Here is a 26,871-nt window from a genome sequence, read left to right as displayed (position 1 = left end):
TGGTCCTTACTGTGGGGATATCAACCATCATTTATATGTGAAAGAATTATGTCATATTAAGAGATACCCTTAAATTCCATATGCCTCCTCCTCCCCTGTGGATAGCAGAGCAACCCCCAGTACATAATTACACACCTTTGGGACCATTTAATGGCTATTTCCAACTGCTAACAAACTCCCACAACAAACCCCTGCCAGGTTCACCTCCCACAAGCAGCATAGGGCAAGCAGAGTATGGCACACACAGGCAGCACTCTGCCTGTCCTATGCTGTCTGTGTGTGCCATACTCTGCCTGTCCTACCCTGCCTGTGTGTGCCATACTCTGCCTTCCCTATGCTGCCTCTGTGTGCCATACTGTGCCTGCCCTACCCTGCCTGTGTGTGCCATACTCTGCCTGCCCTACCCTGCCTGTGTGTGCCATACTCTGCCTGCCCTACCCTTCCTGTGTGTGCCATACCCTCCCTGACCTATGCTGCCTGTGTGTGCTATACTCTACCTGCCCTATGCTGGCTGTATGTGCCATACTCTGCCTACAGTACCTATATCTGAGGTGTGAAGAAGTGAACAATGGGAGTGATTACAGTCTGAGCCTGAGGTGTGAACACTGCAGGGGGTGAACAATGCAGTTATTAAAAGGTGTGAAAAACACAGGGGATTACATTTTTAAACAATACAGAGGGATTACAGCCTGAATCTGAGGTGAGAACCATGCAGGGGGCCAGTTAATCTCAGTACTGATACCATTTAATGCTTACACAAAGGTAAGCCATCAAAGCAGCCAGACAGGTGGGGGGCCACACAGAGGGGGGTCGCCAGTTGGACAGCACTGGTGTAGATTATACCTTTATCAGTAAATTTGGGCTGGAAAGGGCTTTCAACTTTAGAAGGGGCAATGCACTTCTCTTTGTTGAGACTGGTAGGTAAGTGATTTACAATGGTTCTAGTAACTGACATAGAATTGTTATCTGGTTGAATATAAATAATAATTATCGTAACACCCACCCCTTGTGCAAAGGGAATGTGTCTAATTTTAGCTGGATGTGTATTTGTTTTATCTATCGTTGCTTCGATTGTTAAGGTGATTTCCCTTATTTTACCTTTACATAAAAAGTTATCATATGAAATTCCCTGTACTTCAAACCTGCTATTATTAATATTTTCTACCTTGTAACGATTCAATGATAAATCAAAAAATGCTTTTGAATTTACATAGTTTAAACAGCACTCTCTATCCACAGTCTTTACATAACCAGGTAAATTGTAACCTGGTTTTTCCAAACAGCTTTGGTGTGCTGAAAACAAGTAGTATTCTTCAGAGGCAGTTTGATATGTTGAGGTAGTTTGTTGTCTTGAACAGAAGATCTGACATAGAACAGTGTAAATAAAATTATAGTCTGTGGCATCATCTTTCTTTAAGGTCTTGTTCAATGACTGATAGATATGCCTGAAGATCTCCTAAGGAAGCCTGGGAGTATGGAGGTAGAGAAACTGGAAGAAAGCAACGTAGAGATAAAGGGGGAGAGAAGAGGGGAAAGGAGAGAAAGAAAAAAAAAATTGCAGTATCATACATCTTTTGCCTCAATCAACTTACATTGATCAATATGTACCCATTTAGGCATTTTGTTTTCTTTTCTTTCTGGTTTTCTGTTGGCTTTGTACCTGTATCACAGTAGATCCTAACTTCTTTGTAATTCTGTAAGGCCCCTCCTAATTAGAACTCCATGGTACAGTTGAGCCAATATGTTTTACCATTACAATGCAGCCAGGTTGGAATTTGTTTGATGGATCAGGAATTTCGCCTCTTTCTTTATATGGTTTTGCCATGTTATGTGCAGCAAACAATAAGTTTTTCTTTACCTGTTCATGCAACTGTTTAAGGAACTGCTCCTTTGAAACTGCTTCCCTAAGAGGAGCTGAGAGTGACGGCTCATTAGGGTGAGAAAGATTCATAACACAGCCTGTCATTAATTCATATGGTGATATATTGGTTGTGGCAGAGGGTAGAGCTCTGATAGCCATGAGAATAGCAGGAAGATTTACATTTTTGTAATACGAGACTTGAGTGTGCGATTCATCCGTTCAACTATGCCTGCTGATTTCTTGACCAATATTATTAGATTTGTCCAATATAACACCAGTATATGTCATTCTAATGTCCATCACATCTTATGAATGATTTCCAAAACTGTCTCTAATTTAAGATCATATAGGTTCATTATACACAAGTTCAGATGGCCACCACCCAGTCACAGAACATCACCTTCTTGGAACAATTTTATGGCAAAACATAAGAAAGGCATGAGAAAGTAATATTCACTATCATCAGGGATGTATAGGAAGAGATTACAGGTCTAAGTGACTGCACAGACCAACAACAGATGTATTGTTATAGAGCAGTGCTGTCCAACTGGCGGCCCGCGGGCCGCATGCGGCCCTCGACCCCCCTCTGTGTGGCCCCCCACCTGTCTGGCTGCTTTGATGGCTTACTCTTGTGTAAGCTTTAAATGGTATCAGTACTGTGATTAACTGGCCCCCCCTGCATGGTTCTCACCTCAGATTCAGGCTGTAATCAGGCTGTATTGTTTAAATATGTAATCCCCTGTACTGTTCACACCTTTTAATCCCTGCATTGTTCACCCCCTGCAGTGTTCAAACCTCAGGCTCAGGCTGTAATCACTCCCATTGTTCTCCTGTTCACACCTCAGGAGCAGTAGAAACCCACAAATAAACCCTGCACACTACAAAAGCAACATACACTGAGGTGGTACTGCAATTAAAAAGTTTTTTAATATATAGTTATTGTGCAGACTGTTGGAGCAGTGCCAGCATTCTGTCACTGTAGGCTGCCTGTGTTTGCCATACACACAGGCAGGGTAGGGAAGGCAGAGTATGGCACACACAGGCAGGGTAGGGAAGGCAGATTATGGCACACACAGGCAGGGTAGGGAAGGCAGAGTATGGCACACACAGGCAGGGTAGGGCAGGCAGAGTATGGCGCACACACAGGCCAAGTATGGCACAAACCAGCCAAGAATGGCACACACAGTGAAAGTATGGCACACAGGCAGGGTAGGGCAGGCAGAGTATGGCACACACAGGCAGGGTAGGGAAGGCAGAGTATGGCACACACAAAGACAGGGTAGGGCAGGCAGAGTATGGCACACACAGGCCAAGTATGGCACAAACCAGCCAAGAATGGCACACACAGTGAAAGTATGGCACACAGGCAGGGTAGGGCAGGCAGAGTATGGCACACACAGGTAGGGTAGGGAAGGCAGAGTATGGCACACACAAAGACAGGGTAGGGCAGGCAGAGTATGGCACACAGACAGGGTAGGGCAGGCAGAGTATGGCAGGTTTTTGCTGTACTACAACCATTAATATGGGTATGATCATGTGATAACATGGGTGTGGTTTCAAGTGGGTGTGGTTTCAAAAAGGGGAGTGGTCAAACTGGCTTCCATTATCGGCCCTCCACCACGTAGGTGCAACAGAAGTTGGACAGCACTGTTATAGAGTAACAATAGATGTAATATAAAAGTGCCTATCTGTACTAGAAGAAAATAGCTTCCTTAGGACATGTAAACCCTATAAATCTTTACCATGTCTTTAGGTTGGGCACATGTTCCCCCCCCCCCCCCCCCAAACTGCATCATTTTCTCTGTCTGATCTCCCTCCGTTAGCCTGACCTGTCCCATTTTCCAGATTCAAAGCTCTGCTTTAACCAGGTGGCCATTTTCTATCTGCTACATCATCACTTACATTTGCATATCCAGACACGCCTGATGATCTTTCTCAGAAGTTTTTTTCGAGTGTAACTTTATTAGCAAACCTCATCATTGATGTACATTCTCTTACATTGTAAACTGCATTAAATCTTACCTCTATTTGTAATCTATTTTATTCATATCTTGCTATATCATATATGGATGGATAAAATTAATTTAATATAATTAATCAATTATATACATATATAATTATAACATATAATCCCATTCACACATGTAATCCCAGTCACATGCACACCCAGTCACGCATATAATTCCACTCATATATGTATAATCCCAGTCATATATATTATCCCACTCACATATATAATCCCACTCATACATGTAATCCCACGGACATATACACCCAGTCACGCATATAATCCCATTTATACATGTAATCCCACTGACATATACACCCAGTCACGCATATAATCCCACTCATACATGTAATCCCACTCACATATACACCCAGTCACACATATAATCCCACTCTTACATGTATAATCCCACTCATACATGTTATCCCACTGACATATACACCCAGTCATGCATGTATAATCCCACTCATACATGTAATCCCACTGACATATACACCCAGTCACTCATATAATCCCACTCATACATGTATAATCTTACTCACATATGCACCCAGTCACACATTTAATCCAAATTATACATGTATGATCCCACTCATACATGTAGTCTCACTCACATATACACCCAGTCACATATATAATCCCATTCATACATGTATAATCCCACCCATGCATGTAATCCCATTGACATATACACCTAGTTATGCATACAGTATAATCCCACTCATACATGTATAATCTCACTCACATATGCACCCAGTCGCACATATAATCCAAATTATACATGTATAATCCCACTCATACATGTAATCCCACTCACATATACACCCAGTCACTTATATAATCCCACTCATACATGTATAATCTCGCTCATACATGTAATCCCACTCACATATACACCCAGTCATGCATATAATCCCACTCAAAAACCTATTCTAAACAATTACAGCAATAAACACAGCAATACAGCATACATATATATATATATATATATATATATATATATATATATATATATATATATATATATATATATATATATATATATATATATATATATAAGGATAGATAAGGAGAACTCGGAGCCCCAGTAAATGTCAAATGCATCCTTGAGGCTTCTATCCCCCCACAATGTATACCCACAAGAGTTATATAGAACTGTACCCTGGAGAAAGCTTGCAGTTATCCAATTTCATGGTGGGTCTGGTGTAGCTGCAGGGGCGGCGATGGTGTTAATATTTATCTAACTAATAGTTGTTAATACATTATATAAGAATATATATATACCCCCAGGGGGTTAGAACGTAGAAGGCACTAATGAGGGCACAGAGGAGTCATACATGAACCAGAGACACCAACAAAGGGACATACATTAAGGGAAGTGGAACAGAAACAAAACACCAGTGAAAAGAAATTATATGCATACAAAAATCATATATAAGAAAACAGTAGGCATATAAAGGTACTAAAGATTTTGACTGCTAAATATAGTTGTTGAGATAACTGTAATTATGTAAATAATGATATGGTTTGGTAACTTGGGGCAGAAGTCTAGGAGAATTTCTTCTGAGATCTTTGTGTTGAGAAAATGCTTGCCAGGAGTTTCATTGCTTGTGAAATCTATGGAGTTGTGTGTTATGTTGATAAAACATTTGTCATATAAAATGTATGTGTGTGTGTGTTAATATGGTGCTGTTAATATTAGTAGTGAGAATAATGTTATATTTCCAGGTTAAGGCAATAAGCATTCTTCCTTCTGAAATTGTGACACAACCATCCTAGTAGATTTAGGAATAGCCTACATACCAATATTCAATATGGCTAATTTTGGAGTAAGTTGAATTGGTACAGCTGTTACTGCAGATATAATCTAAAAAACATTGATCTTTTCACATAAAAACAGGTCCACCACATATGATAGATGCTAAATAACCACATCCTCTCAAGCATAATAATTAAGTTTGATTAGATTTCATCTTGGCCAGCCTGGCAGGGGAGTGGTACCACCTGAGTAAGGTCTTCCTCAATGATTTAATACGGTTAATACAGCTAGATGGTGTACTGGGCCATTTGAGGTCCTCCAAACATTACTCCTCTCTAAAAGTGAATTGAAGGGAGGCCTCCTACTTTATCATTGATAAATGAAAGTAATGCGTTTTAATCACACATCAATTAGGATTTTAGCCAAATCTTTTGAAACTGTGCCATAAACAACTGTAATTAAAAACAGATCTGTTGGTTTCGTAAAACTTGCTAACGGATCGTTGCAGCAGAATCTGGAAAAAGTGGTAACCTTTCCTGCTAAGTGGCATAATTAGTGTTTAAAGGGGTGGTTCACCTTTACGTTAACTTTTACTATGTTATTGAATGGCCTATTCTTAGCAGCTTTGCAGTTGTTCTTTATTTTTTATCGTTTTTTTTTAATTATTTGCCTTCATTTTCTGACTTTTCCCAGCTTTTCCCTGGAACCAAAAAAAACTATTGATCAGTGAGGCTACTGTTATTGTTACTATTTAGTCAATAATTTTCTATTTAGGCTCTTCTCTGTTCATATTTCAGTTTCTCTCTCAAACCACTGCCTTGTTGCTAGGCTAAACTGGACCCTAGCAACTAGAAAGCTGCTTAAATTTCAAGCTGCTTTACAAAAAGTTTAATAATTCAAAAAACACTAAAAAAATAAAAATGAAGACCAATTGCAAAATGTCTCTACCACTCTCTACTTCATACTTGAAGTTAAAGGACATGTAAATCCTACATTTGCCTACAATGTATATCAGTTGGGCACACCTCTCCCACCTAAATGGCATCATTTATCCATATATGCATATATCTCCCCCCGTTTGCTAGCACCATCACATTTTCCTAATGTAAATAGCAGCTTTCACCAGGTGCCCATTTTTTTCTGATACATAATCAGATACAATTAAATCTGCAAACAGCATATACACACAAAGACCCTTGTTCAGCATACATTTCATCAAGAATACAGGCTCACACAGGCAGAACTGTCTGATAAAAGTTCTGCTTTGTTTGAGCTGAGCTTAGGAGAGGAGGTTAGGAGAAAAAAAATTGAAGCAGTCAGCTAGAGCTGAGTTTCTATGGGAACGAGCAATGCCATCTCTTCACTGGCTGCTAGACTGGAGGGCGTGTTTAGTAATCTGAGTTTCAATCAATGAGTATGCCCACAAGCCAGAAGTCAAAGCAAATTCCTGAGGGAGGGGCCGAGTGGGTTTCAGGAGGAGATGTTGCAGCCTTCCTAATAACTAGGGATGCACTGAATCCAGGATTCGTCCAAGACTCAACCTTTTTCGCCAGGATTCGGCTGAATCCATGCTCCTGGCTGGACTGAATCCTAATCTGAAAAATCATGTGAATTTTGTCACGTAAACACAGAGGTTGAAAATGTAACCCTTCTGTAACCTAATTAGCATATGCTAGAGGACTCAGTGCAGCATTACTGTAAGTGCTTATGGCTGTATTTAAATACATAGACTTTTCTGATAAAGCTTGCTTAGTTTTTACCTTGCCTTCTCCTTTAAAGCCTTAAAAGAAAAGGTACTTGATATATTTAGCTGTAGCATGCAATGCCAATCAGTAGCAAGGGCCAGTAAGGCTTTGGACTGTATTAAAAGAGATATAGATGTACTGGAGGAGGGAATAATTCTTCCCATTTAAAAAATCACAAGTAAAGGTGGCCATACACAGGAAGATTTTAGTTGCTGATTTGGGTCCTTTAGACTGCCCGTATGGGCACCCCCAAAGGGCCTACCTTGACAGTGATTGGCCAGATCTTGATCGGGCATTTTCTGTCAGATTGGGGACCGCATCAGCTTGATGATGCAGTCCCCGATCCAACGGCGCTTCTTCTCGTTGTTGTTATTCAATCATTTGGCCCTAGGGCCAGACAATTGAATTAGCTGGAAATCGGGACTATTGGGAGAAGATCTGCTTGCTTGGCAACCTCTCTGAAAAAGCGAATCTTCCAAAGTATAGCCACCTTAAGGCCTGATCTTGAATGTGCAGTGCAATTCTATCCTCCAGTGCTCAGAGAGGATATTATTAAGATAGGAAGAGTCTAAACAAGAGTAACTAACTGGAAAAGAGTATGAAATGTATGAAGAAAGGCTGGCCAGGTTTGGAATGTTTACATTAGAGGTTAGGCACTTAAGGGAGGACTTGATAAATATGTATACATATATAACGGAATCATTAATAATTACCTAATGCTGTTTTACCGGTATAACTTTCCAGAAGACACATGGGCATCTACCGAGATTAGAAGAAAAGATGTTTCAGCCTAATATGCTAAAAAGTTGTGCAATTCTCTACCTAAAGTGGTTATACTGACAGATATTTTATATGGCTTTAAGAAAGGGTCGAATGACATTTTAGCGATTGAAGAATATAACCCTAGAACAAAGTTGATCTAGGGACTGGCCTTATTGCTGTCCGGAGTCCCGTTTTAACCTAAATTACAATGTTACTATGTCCTCTGGTGAACATTTGGTCTGTGCATCTATGAAGTCAACCGTATGAAACCATAGGAATCTGACACCTGGGTTAAAATACAAACACAAGAGGTATAGACCTTCACTGAGCACATCAACACAGTGGACCACATCATCAAATTTACACGGGAAGATGTGCAAGATAATATGCTCGCTTTTTTAGACTGCTTGGTAAGAGGTCAGAGAGGGTGAAAAGCTGGAAATAGAGATCTACAGGAAACTAACCCATACATATAGGCGGATTTTCAATAAGGCTATGGGAGGCTAAGCCTCCCCAAACCTGCTTTGGCACCTTAAAAAAAAAAAAACAAAAGGAAAACCTGGCTCCGTTTCTGCACTGTCCTGCAAATCTTCTCTGGGTTCTGCAGAAATCAGCTGTGCTCTGATTGAAACTTTCTTCTTGTGGATTCTCCAATCAGAGCACAGCTTTCTTGACAGGCAGTAAAATTGACCAGTCAAGGCGCAGATGCAGACAGGGATCGGGAGATTTTGCAAACTGGAGGCAGTGCAGAATTGAAGACTAAAAAAAGAAGAACCTGCAGGCTGTAAACTTTACCCAAGAACCAACTTTGAACTTTTGCTGCAGTTTTCATCCCACAGGTACTATACCGTATATGTTCTAAAGACTGGCCCACTAGCTGAAATTATATTGTTTTTTGTCACCTGACATCTATAATATCCCTAATCCCTACTCTAACAGATGGAGGGTAAGTTAACTTTTCCCCTTGACAAAGCTCATTGTGCTTTTATATATTTGTTATGGTTTTTTGCACTTTCTATTTTTCTTTTACTTTTGTCATTGTTTTTTTCATTTCTAGTTAGTTACAGTGGAGCCAATGTTGTGTATCCGTGCCAGTGTTACAGTTCCAGGGCCTGAATATCTGCCATCAGTACCCACTGCTCCTCATGGCATATAATGTGCTGGTTTTGTATATAAAGACTGCGCCTCACTGTATATAATGTGCCTGAGATGTCAGTACCTGCTGCTTCTCTCTCTATAAAACTAACTTAAACACATCTAAAGGGGAGGTTCACTTTTAAGTTAACTTGTAGTATGTTATAGAATGGCCTATTCCTAGCAACTTTGCAATTGGTCTTCGTAGTTAATTTTTTTTATAGTTTTTGAATAATTTGCCTTTCACTTCTGCCTCTTTCCAGCTTCCAAATAAGGGTGACTGACCAAAACGTATTGCTCTGTGAGGCTACAGTTTTATTTTTCCATGCAGGCCCCTTAACTATTCATATTTCCATCTCTTGTTTAAACCACTACCTGGTAAATAAGACCCTAGCAACCAGATAGCTGCTGAAATACCAAATGTAGAGCTGCTGAACAATAAGCTAAATAACCGAAAAACCATTAAAAATAAAAGAGGACCCATTGTAAATTGAATATCAATGTCTACATCATATTAAAAGTTAATTTAAAGGTGAACTACCCCTTGAAGCTAACTGATCACAAACACAAATGTATAGAGAACCCCTAACAGAAGTGCACGTATGAATGCTTTTACATCCTAAGCATTTTAGGGTTAAAAAAAGCACCCCCACCTGCACTTTTGCACAGTATCCCTGGAAGTCAGTGGGAATGACAAGAGGTAGTTGGGAGGTTAATTTTTTACACCAGCAGCGAATCCACTAAGTCTCACATTAGCTGTAGGTCAGTCTGTGTATGGCTCATATTTAGCCTCCCCAAACAAAAAAGTCACCCTCCGCCTATGCCCATACAGATAATCTTTTCTTAGTTACTGAGCACATTGATGCCTGTATTAATAAAAATCAGTGTCCAATCATAACATTCTGAAAAATTTACCAATGTACATTAATTTAAAATTTATTGTAAATTTAATTTAATTTGGAAGTAGTATTCATCCCTTGTTTGGTTCTTCGTCTCTCTTTTGAAACAATGTAGCAGAAGTGATTTCTTCTTTATTTCTGTTTAGGCCTGGCCTCCAAGTTTGGTTTCTTCTTCAAGAGTAAATCTGGTCATACATGTACGAAGAAAACTGTCAAAGAGCATACCTTGTTGGTCTGTGTATGACTGCATATGACTGCGAAGTGCTAGGAGAGAAGACAAACAACTAGAAAGATACTGATTTCACTAGCAATTGCCTAAAAAACCATTAAACATTTGTAAGCAAAGCCATACTCACTAGAAGGGCTGGAATTAGGGGTAGGCAGAAGAGGCACCTCCCTTCTCTTGCCCCCACCGGTTGTCATTACACAGTGCAATGACTCCTTCCTCTCCCCCCCCCATGCTTCCCGGAACTGCACATGCACGCACACGTGGGGGGGGGGGAATGGTGCAGGGGTGAGGTGGCCAACTGGGTTGCGTAGGGCATGCACGAGGCTGCTCACTAGAGGAAGGAGTGACTAATTTCTTCATTTCCAGGTTTGTTCAGGGCTGCCCTCTAGATCTAGCTTGTGTTACATGGTTTTTAGGAGTAAAGCTAGTCATACACATAACAATTAAATAGTGTATCATGTATTGCTGCCTTAAGTGCTAGAATACAATACAGAGAATATAAACAGCGAGGTACTCCTGGTCCAAGGTAAAATGTGTGTGATTTTTTAAAACTGATGGGTGTCCAACATATTTCCTATGCAATTATGACTGTTCTTAGCCTTTAATGTGTATCGGAAAGCTGCTTATTATTGCATTTTATTTTATAAAACCGATTAGGGGAAGAAACCCCTTTCAGTCACCTTACACATACATGTGTTTAACAGTTGAAGCTGTTGAAGGCCATTATAAAGTCATTTGTTTCTTGAAGTAGTTCATTGTTGGTTTTCATTTAGATTTAGATCATTGTATTTAATTTTCAGCCCTTATTTTTCCCTTTTTTTTGTTTACTGAAAAAAAGATTTGATTTCTTGATACTTAGTAGAATCTATTCTTCATTGTACCCAAACAGTTTCTAACAGTAACATCCAGTACAAGGTAGTTAGTCAAATTTTACGGTGACATACGTACAGTGCGCACAAGTACCGTATATACTCGAGTATAAGCCGATCCGAATATAAGCCGAGGTAGCTAATTTTACCTAAGAAAACTGGAAAAACTTATTGACTCGAGTATAAGCCGAGGATGGGAAATGCAGCCACTACTGCAAGTTGAAGTGATATCACCCCCCTCCCAGCAGTCAATTAGCAGAACAATGTGAAAGCATCAAGATAGCAGCTCCCAGTATATATCAGAATAGCACGCAATAGTAAGAAATCCAAGTGCGGCTTGGGACTCCTCCAGTTACATGGGAGTAGGAGAAACAATAGGTTACCTGAAATCAGTTCTAATGTGTACCGTTGGCTCCTTCTGAAAGCTTAGACCCAAGCACAATGCACTGAGATGGCGCCTACACACCAATATTACAACCAAAAAATACATTTGTTGGTTCAAGAACACAATTTTATTTGCTATGTAAACAGTGTAATTTAGAACTAAAAGTTTCTGTGCCACTCCAACCTGTTCATTAGATAAATGCCTCATCCATTATTAGCACTGCTCACTGTGACACAGGGACAATTCCTGTTTTGAAATATTGAACATATTTCCAGGCTCATGCTGTGTGTATAGAGAAGGGGGGGACGGGACGGGACACTGAGCCCCCCCCATCCTTTCCTCTCTGTGCCGCCTTTCACAATTTTAGCTGCTACACACAACAGCGCACCGTTACACACAGCTAATGGCCGCAATATGCATTTATCCCCTACCTCATGAAGCGCCACATAAGATGCCGCCATGTATGATGCCGCCGCAGATGCGCGTCGCATCGGTGCCCTGGCGATGCTCATACCTGTGAGGAGAAGCCCATTTTCAACAAAGCCGCGCGTACGATGCCATGCCGATACAGCCGCTGCTGTCAACAATGCTGCGCGTAAGAAGCCGTGCGCACGTTAGGTCGTCGCGCGCAACGCTCACATTTCACAGCAAATACATCTACCGTATATATGCGAGTATAAGCCGAGGTTCACTTTTTAAGTACATTTTTCGTGCTGAAAATCTCGGCCTATACTCGAGTATATACGGTACTTGCCATTGCATGACACATATTCAAAAATAGGATTAACGTGCCTTTAAAGTTCAAAATAATTCAGTTTGCTGCTTCAGGGAAAGTTTTTTCAAAAAATGTACTTGTGCCAATATTGCATAAACCTCTTGCTGATGTTCTTGGCTGGTTGGGAGGGCCTGTCGCACTTTGACAAAGCTTTGTATTGTAGAATGTCAGCCAGTCCCTAGTGGACTCAGAGGGGAACTGCAGTTTATTTTTGGCTGTGTGATGGCACCCAAAGATTAATTTATAAATGCATGATGGTAATTTTTAACTATATAATAATCATATTAATCCACTTAAAGGAGAAGGAAAAGCTAAGTCACTTGGGGGTGCCAAAATGTTAGGCACCCCCAAGTGACTTGAATCGATTACCTTTTACCCCGGGCTGGTGCCCCTGTACGGAGAGAACAGCACCAGCCCGGGGTACCTGCAGCGCTTCCTCCTTCCTTCTTCGCCGCGCGCGCATGGGCAGTAGAGTGAAAAGCCGAACTTTAACAGAGAAGTCTGCTTTTTCACTCTACTGCGCATGCGCCTGACTCACAGTCAAGGCTGAACGGAGCAGGAAGGAGGAAGCGCATCGCCCCAGGTGCCCTGGGCTGGTGCAGTTTTCTCCTAATAGGGGCACCAGCCCGGGGTACGCGGTAAGCGATTCAAGTCACTTGGGGGTGCTTAACATTTTAGCACCCCCAAGTGACTTAGCCTTTCCTTCCCCTTTAACTATTGTTTCTTTAAATAGCACTATATGGAAAACTGCATTTAGGTATACAGGTATTGAACCTGTTAACCAGAATGCTTGGAACTTGGGGTTTTCCAGATAAGGCTTCTTTCAGCAATTTAAATCTCCATACTATAAGTCCACTAAAATATTTAAACATTTACATTTAAACCTTAAATAAAACCAATAGAGTTGTTTTATAATTACAAAGAAAAAAAAATGTTTTAAAAGTCTGACTTCTTTTATTAATATGGAGTCTATAGGAGATGACCTTCCCATAATTTGCAGCCCATGGATCCCATGCTTTTATATTTAAATACATATGTTTATACACATACGCACATACTATGGGGCAGATTTATCAAAATGTCATTTTGAATTTTTGCTCCATTCGAGAAGTAATGTGAAAATATACTCAAACATTGTGATTTTTGCTTATGCGCAAGTTTGTTTTTTGCAAAAAACATCTAGTTAGTGCTCAAGGGATAAAGGAAAAACAGTTTGTTTCCCTAGTGACCTGTTTTGTTTTTTTTTAACCTGAACCTCAAAAATTGGACTTTATATGTTGCATATATAGAACAAATTATTACTTACATCTGTATGTTTTCCCTGCAGGAAATTATCGGGCAAAAGAATACTGTAAGTATTATTTGCATTTTGTTCTTCCTGACAAAACTATATTTTTTGGTGTTTCCTGTGTTTTTCTAGAGAGCTTCTACATATTATTTTGTTTATGTTATATAAAAAAAAATTATATCTTGCTTGGCTTTGTAAATATTTGTATAGAAAGCTAATGTCATACTGGTGACATTACAGATAACAGAAGAAAGGTGCTCAATATTTACTTAAAGGCTAACTTTCACAAAAATCAAACCTTCCAGGTGGATAGATAAGAGGAAAATATAAATATTCTCAAATATACTTATTCAACAAAAATGCATTTTTAAAATTAAAGGAATAATATTACAGACTGTTAGGAGATTTTTTCAGAAAGTGATTGCTGGATGGGAGTGGCAACACCATGCTGTGATGTCACAAAAGCACTAGCAAAGTCCTGCCCTCACCTATGCTGAATGCACAGCATTCTTCCAACAGATGAATGCCCTAGAACCTCTTTCTCACTAAGGGCTCTTAAACATCATAAATATGAATGCCAGGGGTCCACTAAACTGTTTGAAGCCCATTGGGCATAGGATCACCAAAGTATCTGTCATTCTGACCCAAAAATGAGATTAGTGCATACAAATTGTCCATTTTTATATGGGGTAAAGCCATAAAAAAGGTGTTTCCCAAAAAACATATATTTTTGAAACCACAAACTGCAAAGCTCTCCTAAAAATCTGGTTTTGATCACCTTAGAGTTTCCACTTTTCAGAACCTTATCTCCCACATATCATTAAATACCAAGACAAAAAATCCTAAATATGAACTCTAGGGTCAACAGGAGCGCATTGATTTACCAAAATATGTGATGTGTAGAGGCAAGGCCAAACCGACTGGGCTCCCTAGCCAACCCTGCTTGCCACTCTGCTTCCTTGGCAACCACTACTCCAGTGCGTCTGCACACTCTTTCATGCACACATGGTGACGCTACAGGGGGTGGCGGGAGCATACACTGGATCTGCGCTGACAAACGGCAGTAGGGAACGAGGGATCAGAGTAGAGATAGGCAAAAGAAGAGGTCTAGCACCCCCACCCCCTATGGTTGTGTCCTAGGCATGTGCCTCTTTTACCTACCCCTAGTTCCGGTCCTATGTAGAGGCACGAAAATTCAAATATAGCACGCAAAATTTTCATGGGCAAAAACAACTAACCAATAATAATGTATAACACACAAAGAAACGCACTAAATCCAATAAAAATGCAACACTAAGATGTGAATGCCGGCCTTTGCCTTAGTGATGGCCTTGTGTTGTCTTCTGGCTGGTAAAGCTATTGATCATTGCTATGTCTGTTGGCAAGCATGGGGATCTGCTTTGGGGCAGTTCTTGGGAAGACTACGGTCATTGCTTAATGGAGTTTCTGGCTTTGGCTTCATTGCTTGCTAGCAGGGTTGCCCCAAAAGTTGGCATGCTTTGCAGCTGGGGTGCTCCAGCATAGGTTCACATGCCAGTGGGTTGTTGGCCTTGAGTTGTGTAGATAGTATCTAGTTTCTATGCAGGTTGGTTCAGTAACAGTTGGTTAATTTGGTGGTATGGCTTGTGGTATGACTTGAACTTGGTGTAAGTGCTTGCTGGTTTGGTAGTTTCCTAAAGTCAGTAATTTTTGTGTGTGGTAGCAGGATAGGTGCCAGCTTGGTATGTGCCGTAGCAGGCTTGGTTCCCCAATTTGATTGTTCTTAGTAGGTTTTAAATGCTGCGGTGTCCTTGCACTGTTGGACATCTTCACTTGCCTGTTGTATCACCTCTGCTTGAATGATCTTTTGGTTGGTGTTAAGGGTTGATGGTTGCCTACACTGCTGTGAGCTGCTATCATTAAGCTGTGGGGTAGATGCTTGCAGGTGCCAAGCTTTATTTTCTGGTAGAGATGTACCGAATCCAGGATTCGGTTAGGTATTTGGCCTTTTTCATCAGGATTTGAATTCGGCCGAATTCACGGTCCTGGCCCAACTGAATCCGAATCCTAATTAGCATATGCTAATTTGGATTTGGAAAGGTTAAATGTTGCCGCTTAAACGCAGAAGTGGAAAATTTCATCTCTGCACGCGGCAGAGGTTAACCCTTCCAAATCCAAAGTAGCATATTTTAATTCAGATTCGGTTCTGTATTCGGCCGAATCCGAAAAACTGGGTTTGGTGTATCCCTATTTTCTAGGGCCACAGGCTGGTGCTTAGGGTTAGGTGCATAGCTCCAGCACTAGTGTGTTTATGTATCCAAGTTATTGCCAGATTCTAGTGAGGCCTGCTGGCTGTATTTAGGGTGTTTATACTAGTGGGCTAGCTTATGCCAGGGTTATGTTTGTGGCTGCTGGGGTGCCTCTGTGTCTTGTGGAAGGCCCTCTGGTCTGTGAGGCAACTCTTGTTGCAGAAAATTTACATTTTTTTGCTCTTTGATGCTTGATTATTTCATGCCGTCACTTACCATACCCTCTGGTATTTTTGTTCTTATGGTTTGTTCAGCATTGTTGTCTCTCATTTTCAGGGGTTATGAGTTATATCAACTTCCCTGGTTCATCTATGGGATGTTGGCCTTGTTGTTTGGACTTTCTAGCTTCTGTTGGTTTTATTGTACATATTATTTCCCACCCCTTACTGTTTTTGGGGCATGGTTTGGTAGATCCCATGTGTACTGACATGAAAGGATGCAGAACAAACTTACCTTCTTGTAGTAAATTGAATTTTGTCTAGTCCCAACAGTGATGAAAAGGAAGTATAGGTATAGGTTCTGCCTCCTGTATGGGGGGGGGGGGGCAATGCTGCCCATGCTACTGACATGTTAGAACTAGAGGAATGGAATTTACGACAAGGAAGGTAAGTGAAAGTCTCTTTCATTGCTTCATGGTTCTGAAAGAATTCAGAGGTTTTAATTTTGTTATTCAGATTCTTTTTATATTAGGCTTTTTTAATAAATTAACAAATTTACTGCATTTTATGTGGAGTATAAAAATGTCTTTCTACTCCAAACTACCAAATTGCAAAGTTATTCTAAAAAAAACCAAAACCTAATGAACAATAATGCAGGGTTAAAAATGCAATAAAATCACACAAAAATTGTGATAAAAAATACAAGATGAACGTAAATTAACTAAGTTGAAAAAAACTTGTTTGGGTGTGTTTGTTTATACGTATGTGTACACTTCTAAAAGTTGTGGGACATTGTTTAAGTGTGAATATTAATGTATATACTGTGCAAAGTAAAAAGAAAGCAATCTTTCATAAAATGTGTGTTTGGTGTGTGCTTAAAATGTAGGGAAGCAGTTGTCACTGGATGGGGTCCTGGGGCCTTCTGCAGAGTGCTGAGCAGTAGAAAGTGGGAGGGTGGTGCTGGGCCAAGCAGCAGACATGCAATCCAATCATGTCTGCTGCTTGGAGGGTAGTCTTATGACGATCCTGTAGCAGGACCGACAAGACCTCTAAGTGTGAAGAACATAACAACTACATTCTTGGCAGTTAGAGCAACATGCTTGGCAGATAAATAGTTAATTAATGACAGATTCATTTTGTGAAATACATGTGAATGACAGGTTCATTTTGAATAATACTTGTGATCTAGTGCATGCCAGAAGAAGATCTACTGGCAGTATGGAAAACTACTGCAGTTCTAATATAAAAGATCTCATTCACTATTGTTAAATGTAATATTCTGTTTTTCATCTTTTGCAGATGTGCACAGGTAATTACACATTTATTCCTTACATGATCACGCCACAAAACAAAGTGTTTTGCTGTGAGAGTATTTTCATGAGAGGAATGACTGAACTAATGCCGTCAAACTTTGAGTTACTTCTTGGTCCGATCTGCCTGCCCCTAGTGGATCGCTTTGTTCAGATTCTGAAGGTGGCACAGGCCACGTCATGGTAAGTTTATAGTACTCTTTATTACTGTGTTTTGGTACTTACCTAGCTATTATGTAGTACAACAAAAGCATTCAGCCTTCACATGAACTTACATGACTTATTGGTTCTGATGGGGAGTTTTTTTTTTTCTATAATAATGTCTATAGCTAGCTTGCCAATTTTCAACATATATTTATCTTCATTCAAGACTGCACACCAGACATTCAGTTTGGTTATAGGGCATGTATTGCAAAACATCTGTTAAATTACTTGAATGTTGGGGCGTGACCACGTTTAAAGGTGTACCCATCACCCCTATATTGTTTCTCCTATCTTAAATGCGGGCTCTATTAGCCCACACCTCTGGTGAGGGAAACAGTAGTTTTTATTTATCACCCCTATATTGTTTACCCCACCAGAGGTGCGGGCTAATGGAGCCTGCATTTCAGGTAGGGGAAACAATAGTTTTTATTTAAAAAAGTGCCCCTGCCAGTGCTGGCACGTGCATGCACATAATGAGTGAGTGCCGCTACTGGTTCATAACCAACCAACATGGCCACCCACACAAGTAGTAAATAGCAAACACATTCTATAGTCTAACCTATGCTTGCACCATTGACCAGCTGCTAATTATTCTTCACCTATTGCTGCAGCATTTTTGGCTGACACTCGCATGTGCATGCTAAGCAGTTGTACACACTTGTGGGGGGCCTGTTTTGAATTTATGCTGTGTATTGCAGCTGTGGTGGGGGAAAACAAATTTTCAACTATAGGTGCCTTTTTCAAATTGCTTGAACTTGCAGTCCAAGGGCAGATTTGTTACAGTGTAACTTCTAACAGTAGAAAATTGATTTTAGTAAAACCGGATTCATATTTATGTTTTTGAAAAACAGCCAATATTTTCGAGAGGCAATACTAAATGATATTAGAAGGGCTCGGAACCAATACACTGGGAAGGATCTGGCTGCTGAGCTAATAAGGATCCGCCAGCGCGTAGACAGCATCGAGTTGTTATCACCTGACATCATTATCAATCTGCTTTTGTCATACAGAGATATCCAGGTATGGTAATGTAAGACATAACACAGAATATGTTATTTCTACAGCGGAACACTAATGTACAACTAAACAACTATGTAATATATGCATGTATCAGCATAAGTCCTAGACCTTGTCCTTTGTTTCAATATTGGGCCAGATTCTGTTTAGTGAGGAAATGCATGTAATTGAGTATTACCTGAAAATTCATTTGAATGCTATGGGAAAACTTGAAACAGAGTTAGGAAATTAGCTTTCTCATCAAATAAATTCTAGCCTGTTTTGCAGTATGTTAAGGCCAATAATAGTTGCTGCTGAGAATTATCAGATTGAATTACATAACTGCTCTATGAACCAAATGTTCAGTAAGATGTACTCCAGAATTTTAGGGTAGTTAAAGTCAAAAATAAGGAAATAATCAAACCATATTAAGAATATGCATGGGGTTAAATTTTACTTTTAAACTTCCAATATTTATCTTTTACATGTTAAGAGTAATTCTGGCTGTATACTGTTAAGTTAATATGCAATAATGCACCAAGTTTAAATATAGATGACCAAAAAAAAGTAGGCATTCTTTTGTATGAGATGTGGTTTTTCCAAAATGTGTTGAACAATCTAGAAATAAATAAGTACAAGGAAACCCTGTTATCTAACAATTTGTGTACCCTGTTGTCTTAAGATTGCCATATAACTTACAATTACGATCTTTTAAAGATCGTTCCCACCCTCCACTGACGTTCAGGGCTAAATCGCCATTTATCGAGGTAGAAACAATAGGGATTCTACCTTTTCTTCTTTTACGGTTCAGCCCTAAATGCAGATTTTGTTCGGAGGCCTTCAGCAGTGCCCAGTCAAAATCTTTTGTCCCATTCGATCGACAAGACCACCAATATCTGACGCTTTTGCAATATCGGTCATCTCGTTAATCCACCATACATGCACCGAATATTGTCTAAAACCATGTTTGTACAATAATATCTGTGTGTGTATGCCCAGCTTTAAACATGTTTGAGTTTGCTTGTAGTATAATGTACAGGGTAATATTTTGAGACAATCTGTAATTAGTCTTCATTTTTTATTATTTGTGTTTTTTAATTATTTAGGTTTTTGTTCAGCAGCTCTCCAGTTTGGAATTTCAGCAGCTATCTGGTTGCTATTATACAAATTACCTTTGCAATCAGGCAGTGGTTTGAGTGAGAGACTGGAATATGAGTAGGTGAGAGCCTGAATAGAAGAATAAGTATTAACTTATGATGACAACAACAATAACATTGTAGCCTCACAGAGAAATAGTTTATGGGCTGCTGGGGTCAGTGACTCCCATTTGGTTGCTTGAGAGAGTCAGAAGAGCAAGGCAAAGAATTCAAAAACTAAAAAAAAATAAATGAAGACCAGTTGAAAAGTTGCTACGAATTGGCCATTCTATAACATAGACTCAAAGGCAATATACCCATTAAAGGAACAGTAACACCAAAAAAAAATGAAAGTGTATCAATACTATTAAAATATAATGTACTGTTGCCCTGCACTGGTAAAAGTTGTGTGTTTGTGTCAGAAAAACCTACTATAGTTTTATATGAACAAAGCTGCTGTATAGTCATTGGGGTAGCTTTTCAAACCGAGATAGAGCCAAATGGCACAGGTAACAACATGTAACATCTCAAGCTGCAGGCATACCTTCAGTTCTCTCAATAGTGCCCTTAAATCTCCCCATATTTCTCCCGTTCAGATGATCAGAAGCCTCAGGAAAAAAAATCGCTGAGCTCTGTAAAGAAAATTCCCATAATGCCACGCTCTTGCACTCAAGACCAAGACCGGTGTACATGCACAGTTAGTAAGAGGAAGCTATTTGCTGATTGGCTTAGATCACACATTTCTATGGGTGGAGGACTTGGCATTCTTGAGGGAGGGGGGAGCAGGAGAGAGCTGTGCAGACTCTGGCACAGGAAAACAAAGAAACAAGAAATCCTGTTTCTTTTGACAGAGAACTCAGTGCAGTGTTTCTGTAAGTGCTTATGGCTGTATTTACATAGACCTTTCTGATAAAGCTTACTTAGTTTTTACTTTTCCTTCTCCTTTAACACTGTAAAACACAACTGTATTGTAAATAGCTATGTAACAATGTCTGCCCCCATTGCTACATCAGCTTATTTATCTAAACTATAATAATCTTTCTGAAACAAACACACAACTTTTACCAGGGTAACAGTAGGTTATCTTTTCATGGCTTTAAAACACTTTAATTTTTTGACATTACTGTTCCGTGCTTTGGTTGGTAGTAATGACACTTGAGAAGTATTTAAAGCAGTATTTGTAAAAATTAACCAACGTGTAACTTTACTTGTAGGAATAAGATTTTTATGGATAGAGCTGACAGCCCCACTTGCAAAGTTTAAATTCCTGAGCTGGTGGCTAGCCCCAGACCCAGAGAACTCAAGCACCTCCCTTTATGGCGTGGAATTTGATGTCAGTGAAATAATGTTCCATGCAGTATTCTGTAATTCTAGGGTCCTGTTCTCTACTTCCCTACAATTAGGTTACCATGGAAGATTTGGCATGTCCAAGCCACAACCCTTAAGTGGCCCTTTTCACCTTAACTCTTCAGTTATCTTGCATTATGGAGCAATTCATAAATTTTTTTTCATACAATTTAGACGACTGCTAAACTTTATATTCTGGGCTAAGAGAGAAATGAGAGCTGTAGCATATTGCTGGATAATACCATTTCACCTTTGAATGGGATATGTGTTAATTTATTTTTATAATTTTAATAAAGGCGTAGTTGGAGGGCTCTTGGTTCATATTGTAATTTATTTAGAATGAGGATACCCTTTTTTCTATTTGTATGCAGAAGGTAGTGATGCCGTTTTTTCCCCAGAATTCTCTCTGGAAAGAAAACCAGTGTAAAGTTTCTCTAATATGGAATACCCTATATATACTCTATGAGGCACATTCATGAAAACGCGAGTTCGAATCTTGAATGGGATAAATTCGGATTGGATATGATAATTTCTGAATATCTCAAATATCACGAATATCCTTACGAAAAAATCGTATTAGACGTCATAATATCGTATTGGTGATCCGAAAGTCACGAAATTTTCGTACCGAACTATTGTGAACAGCGGGAAAACATTTCCGTTTTTTTTGCACAAGCGTACGAAAAAGTTGCGTGGGCATTGAAAAAGTGGCGCAAGCAACTAAAAATTCGCCGGAAAGATGCTTGGAGCGTTCGTGTCTTAGTAAATCTGCCCCTATATGTATGCAAATGTTCATATGCAGGGTTATAAAGCACGGCCAGGGCAGTTTCTGATCTAATTTTAATTAGAGACCCTAAGAAAATCAACTTTACTTTTTAGGAACCATACTGGGTTTCCTTCCCTGGATTTGTTCTGCTAGGAGTAACACTCAAACACAAATGTCATTGGTAACCTCTGAGGTGCTTGGTTATATATATGGGTCCATTACCAGCCCAAGATCTTGTAATCTATGATTTTAGCAGCAGTTGCTGATTACATCCACAGGCTTCTGATTTCTGCATGCATATTGATTGTTAGCTCATCTTGAATCCCCCCCCAAATTACGGGAGTTTATGAAACTTGCATTGTATTCATACCAGCAATTTTTGATTATTAGAGCACCGGTCAGAGGGGGTATCAGGTAAGCAATTACAACCACTGTGGGGTATGTAACATTTGGCACCTCCAGTGAATGCACTCTCCCTTTTTAGAAATATTAGGTTTGCTTATACTCTCAAAGTATATAATGTACCAGTATAACATAATCAAAAGTAAGTAAAAAGAGAGTTATGTAGCACTCCTTCCAAACTCTTTCAATACTCTTTCAAAATAAATACAAATTACTTATTAGGTGTTAAAAGTTTCCACAGGACTCTTGCCATTAAGGTGTGAGTGGAATAAACAGTCTGTTGGTTTTCATCCCTTCCCACCCTTCTAGGTGACCACAAAGTATAAAGGCAGTGGTGAAGTCCTGCTCCATCACTTGTACTTCCTCCTAAACAAAATCAGACAGAGCTCATAGTATGTATGTATGTATGTATGTATAACTTTATTTATAAAGCGCCACACGGGTACGCATCGCTGTACAATCTTACAAAATACAAAATTACACACATGGAGGACAAGTGTTATAATAAATAAATACAATAAATGCACAGGGAATAAGTGCTATGTGGTATGAGACACAGTAGGAAGGAGGTCCCTGCCCCTTACAGACTAAGTGGTTGGGTAACAGATTTCATATAACCACCCCTGCATGTTATTAAGCAACTTACTTTGGCATGGGGCTGTATTATCCTTCCCAGTGCTGTAAATAAATCTCAGTCTTCCTTAATAAAGATGATGATAGCCTGTAAGGCATGTCCATAAATAAACTTTGCAAAGGGCTTTTTTCAAGTTAACAATCTTTGAAGATAATTACTATGTCAATTAGGAATTCTCTTCCTACTGGGCCCCCAGCAACCTACATGCTAGCCTCTCCTGGGTGTTGGGATGTGTTTTTTTTAGCATAGAAAACACAATTATACTCCACTACAGTAACATATGAGTTTTCTATAAAACAGGAATGTTTCTCAGTTTTTTTTTTTTTTTGCAAGCCTTTAGTAAAGTTCATAATTTGGCAGTCTGAACTACTGGCACTTTAAGTTAACATAAAGGTGAACCATCCTTTTAATGCCATTTTTCATACAACGCAAAAAAAATCACTGTACTGTGTTCTCAGGCCTTAAAAATGCATTCTTGCCTTTTGGTTTATGCAATTCATTTAAATGTGAATTCATTATTGGTGGGATTACGCCACTGAGGAAATTTTTTTTAAAAAAGGACAATTGTGGCATTAGCCTTACAGGTACCTTTGCCCCCTGGCTAAGGGGTAACAGGGGATCTATAGATGGGAAGAACTTTTATCGGCAAGGTAGGGATCTTGAAAATGCTTTGTTTAAAAAATAAAATCATATTGCAAAAGTAATTTCAATTATAAAACATATAGCTAACATCTTTACTTTACTTTAACATGGGGACAGTAGTGTAAATTTCCTTTTTTTTCACTTGTATCATAACCCTGCAACCTATTTTTTTTTTAACAGAAAAGTGGAGGACATCAAACAAAAAAAGCCATAGATATTGTTTACAAACAATTTTTTGTGATTTTTAGATGTAGCTTAACCCTTTAAGTGCCACAGGACGTAGAATCTACGTCCTGTGTATGAAAGTACCTAAGTGCCACAGGATGTAGATTCTTCCGTGTTTGGGAGTGGAGGAGCGGCTTTTCAAGCCGCTCCTTTGCTCCCTGCTCGTTCCCCAGCCCCTAGGCAACGAGCACAAGGGGGGAACGACTGGCCCCTGGGGCGTGATCACCCAGGGGCCCCATATGAAATACCTGCAGTCCACGTGGCTTTCCCCTGCAGTGCCTCTACCTTCTCCAGCTTCCCCCTCTGGCCCCCCCCTCTTCCTGCACCGCCCCCTCAGACCGGACTGCAGCTGCCTGTCTCCTGTGTCTCTCCTGTGTCTCTCCTGTGTCTCTCCTGTGTCTCTCCTGTGTCTCTCCTGTGTCTCTCCTGTGATCTTCTGCCCAGGTAAGTGCCAAATACACACACAATCACACACTTATTACACTAATACACACTTATACTTACACACACACATACATTTTTGGTGGGGGTTGGGGGGGTTTGACACATTCACAGCACTTACACTTACTTGCACACACACACGCACACAAAACACATTTTACCTAGTATACACACACACTTACACACATGTAAAATGTAATTTTGTAATTTTTTTATCACATCGTTTTTATTCTTGCCTGAAAAAAATGTTTTATTGCCATTGCGGATAGTGTATTCACTACCCGCACTGCGCAATACCTTTTGTGTATTATTTTGGTGTTTCTACTACATTTTCTGTAATTTTGGTGCATTTTTGGGTATTTTGGGAAAGCATTACAACTCTGTAGTTTGGGGTAGAAAGACATGGGTATCAATTTTGAATTCGCCCGAATGCGTACTTTCCAAAAATTTATGGTTTTGGGGGGTCAATGTATTTTTTTGTGTTTTTACTTTACCTATGCACAATGGGCATCAAACTGTTCAGTGGACCCTTGGCTTTCATATTTAGGGAGTGTTTTCTTGGTACCTAATGTTATGTGGGAGATAAGGTGCTTGAAAGTGGAAGATTTTAGGCGATTTTTTTGAATTTTTATAGAAACTGCTAAATTCAGTAAAGCATTGGAGTTTGGTACTTAGGAGTTGGAAGACATAGTTACCCATTTCGGATTCGTCAGAATGTGTACTTTTCAAAAATATATTGTTTCCTGGGGTAAACCTAATGGTACAGGATTTTTGGCTTTGGATTCTAAAGTATGCCGTATTCTGCTCTAATGCTTTGAAAATTTAGTAAATTACTGCTGGGAGTTTTTGATCTATAGAAGTCAGAAATCTCCATAATAATAATAATCTACATATCAGGTATTGGCATGTTTGGGAGACATGAGGCTTTCCAAATCAGTTGAATTTTTGTCCATAAAATAAAATATGTTTCTGGTATAAATCCCTATATCATGAAAAATAGCATTTTTCTTTTCTTTTTTTTTTTTTGTATTTCAAGCTCTAAATCTTTTTCCAGAAGTGGAAATACACAGAAACTCAGGCAGATTTGGAAAGCTCAGGTTCTCCTGAGCACAGAATGTTTACAAAACGTCTGGCACTGAGGGGAACCGAAAAGTCAAATTCTGCTGGCACTTAAAGGGTTAATTTGTAAATTAAATGCACCATGGCTCAACATATTGAAGATGGCTGAAGTATCTCAGTTACCTAAGGTATCAGATGTCACCAAGAAGCCACAGGCTATTAGTTATTGGGTCAAGTGAGTGTATCGCACTTGTGCACCCTTTCTACCCAAAGCACTATATACTATATGCATCTCTTATAAGCAGCAGATGTTTTTGCTTGGGGGGGGGTCAGGGAGTCTATTTATAACTATTTATATATCTTTACAAGTTATATATCTTAGTCATAGCAAAAATTTGTAACATCTCCCCACAGTGCTGCTTTTTTGCTTTTTCATAGTAATCTAATCATATATGCTAATGGAACTGTGTCCAAAGTGCCCAGTCTGTTTTTTTTTTTAACTGTAAGCGGTAGCCTGGGGCCACTGTATGTGCTATAATCACCTCAGCAGTATTGATCTTAACAGCACAAGCAAATGCTTCAGAATTAGCCTGTCCATTCAGATTCAATCTGGAAGGTTGCCAGGTTAAGGCATGAAACAAAGCCCTACACTTCTCCCACTAACCAATACTTATGCAGTTCCGATTTTATCCAGGGGCTGTTATGCAAAAGTTAGGGCTTCTTATATATGATTTGTTGGGGTTAGGAAGAGACAAAAAATCTGTGTGCATGCTCAGACTTGATCAGTGCTGGGAGGTAGTGATGACAATTAGTTAAACATGGTTACTGCAAGCTATACAGAATGAGAAGCGCTTTAACCTGCAATATCTGAGCCCAATAAGGATTCATTATATCTTAGCTAGGATCAAATACAATGTTCTGTTTTATTATTACAGAGAAAGATGAAATACATTTTAAAAATCTGAATTATTTGATTAAAATGGAGTCTATGGGAGACAGGCTTTCCGTAATTCGGTGCTTTCTGGATAAAGGGTTTCCATATAGCAAATCCCATACTTGTACTTCTGTCAATTAATGGATTTTTTGAAAATAGTTGATAACACTGGATACAATTAATAATATTCATTTGTCTGCAGATTTAACATAGGTGGTATAAGAAAATATTTAAACATTGTTTTTTAAAAAATATTGCGAAAGCCTTTTATATGACAGTAACTGCAATTATTTTTCTCATTCTTTGATTCGGAAAGGACTACGATTCAGTTGTGACGTTGGTGGAAATATTGGAGAAACTTCCAACCTTTAATTTATCTTCCAATCACCATATAAAATTTCATTATGCATTTGCATTAAACAGGTGAGAATTAATTCTTTGGTTTATGTTAAGGTTTTAGTATTCTAAAATGATAAAATACTCATTGTCTTAAAGCTTTATTTCTCCAGTATCAGAATTTAATTGAGTATATCAAAGGTACACTCATTCTGTTGTTGTGATCTACAGCTACCAGTCTTGCAAGGAGGTTTTCGGGAGTTATAGCTTTAAATATAA

The 26,871-nt window shown here is 39.3% G+C and overlaps 1 protein-coding gene across 6 annotated transcripts in view; it reads left to right on the top strand.

The window, feature by feature from the left end:
• map3k5 (mitogen-activated protein kinase kinase kinase 5) overlaps positions 1–26,871 on the top strand; it is a 153,609-nt gene that overhangs the window by 30,782 nt on the left and 95,956 nt on the right. For 4 of the 6 annotated variants that reach the window (XR_001170871.3, XM_012963759.3, XM_012963758.3 and 1 more), the window contains exons 3-6: positions 13,754–13,777; positions 17,460–17,653; positions 18,526–18,694; positions 26,573–26,679. Coding sequence is in view for 4 of the 6 variants with exons in the window: in XM_012963759.3 (XP_012819213.1) it covers positions 13,754–13,777; positions 17,460–17,653; positions 18,526–18,694; positions 26,573–26,679 (494 nt within the window). In the remaining 2 variants the exon portion in view is untranslated. The remainder of the gene's footprint in view (positions 1–13,753; positions 13,778–17,459; positions 17,654–18,525; positions 18,695–26,572; positions 26,680–26,871) is intronic. The other 2 variants (XR_001170872.3, XM_012963762.3) reach the window with 1 other exon arrangement.

The sequence above is a fragment of the Xenopus tropicalis genome, chromosome 5, assembly GCF_000004195.4.
Source record: "Xenopus tropicalis strain Nigerian chromosome 5, UCB_Xtro_10.0, whole genome shotgun sequence".
Lineage (NCBI taxonomy): Eukaryota > Metazoa > Chordata > Amphibia > Anura > Pipidae > Xenopus > Xenopus tropicalis.
The sequence above is the reverse complement of the archived record's forward strand: the minus strand, read 5'-3'. Positions and strand labels throughout refer to the sequence as shown.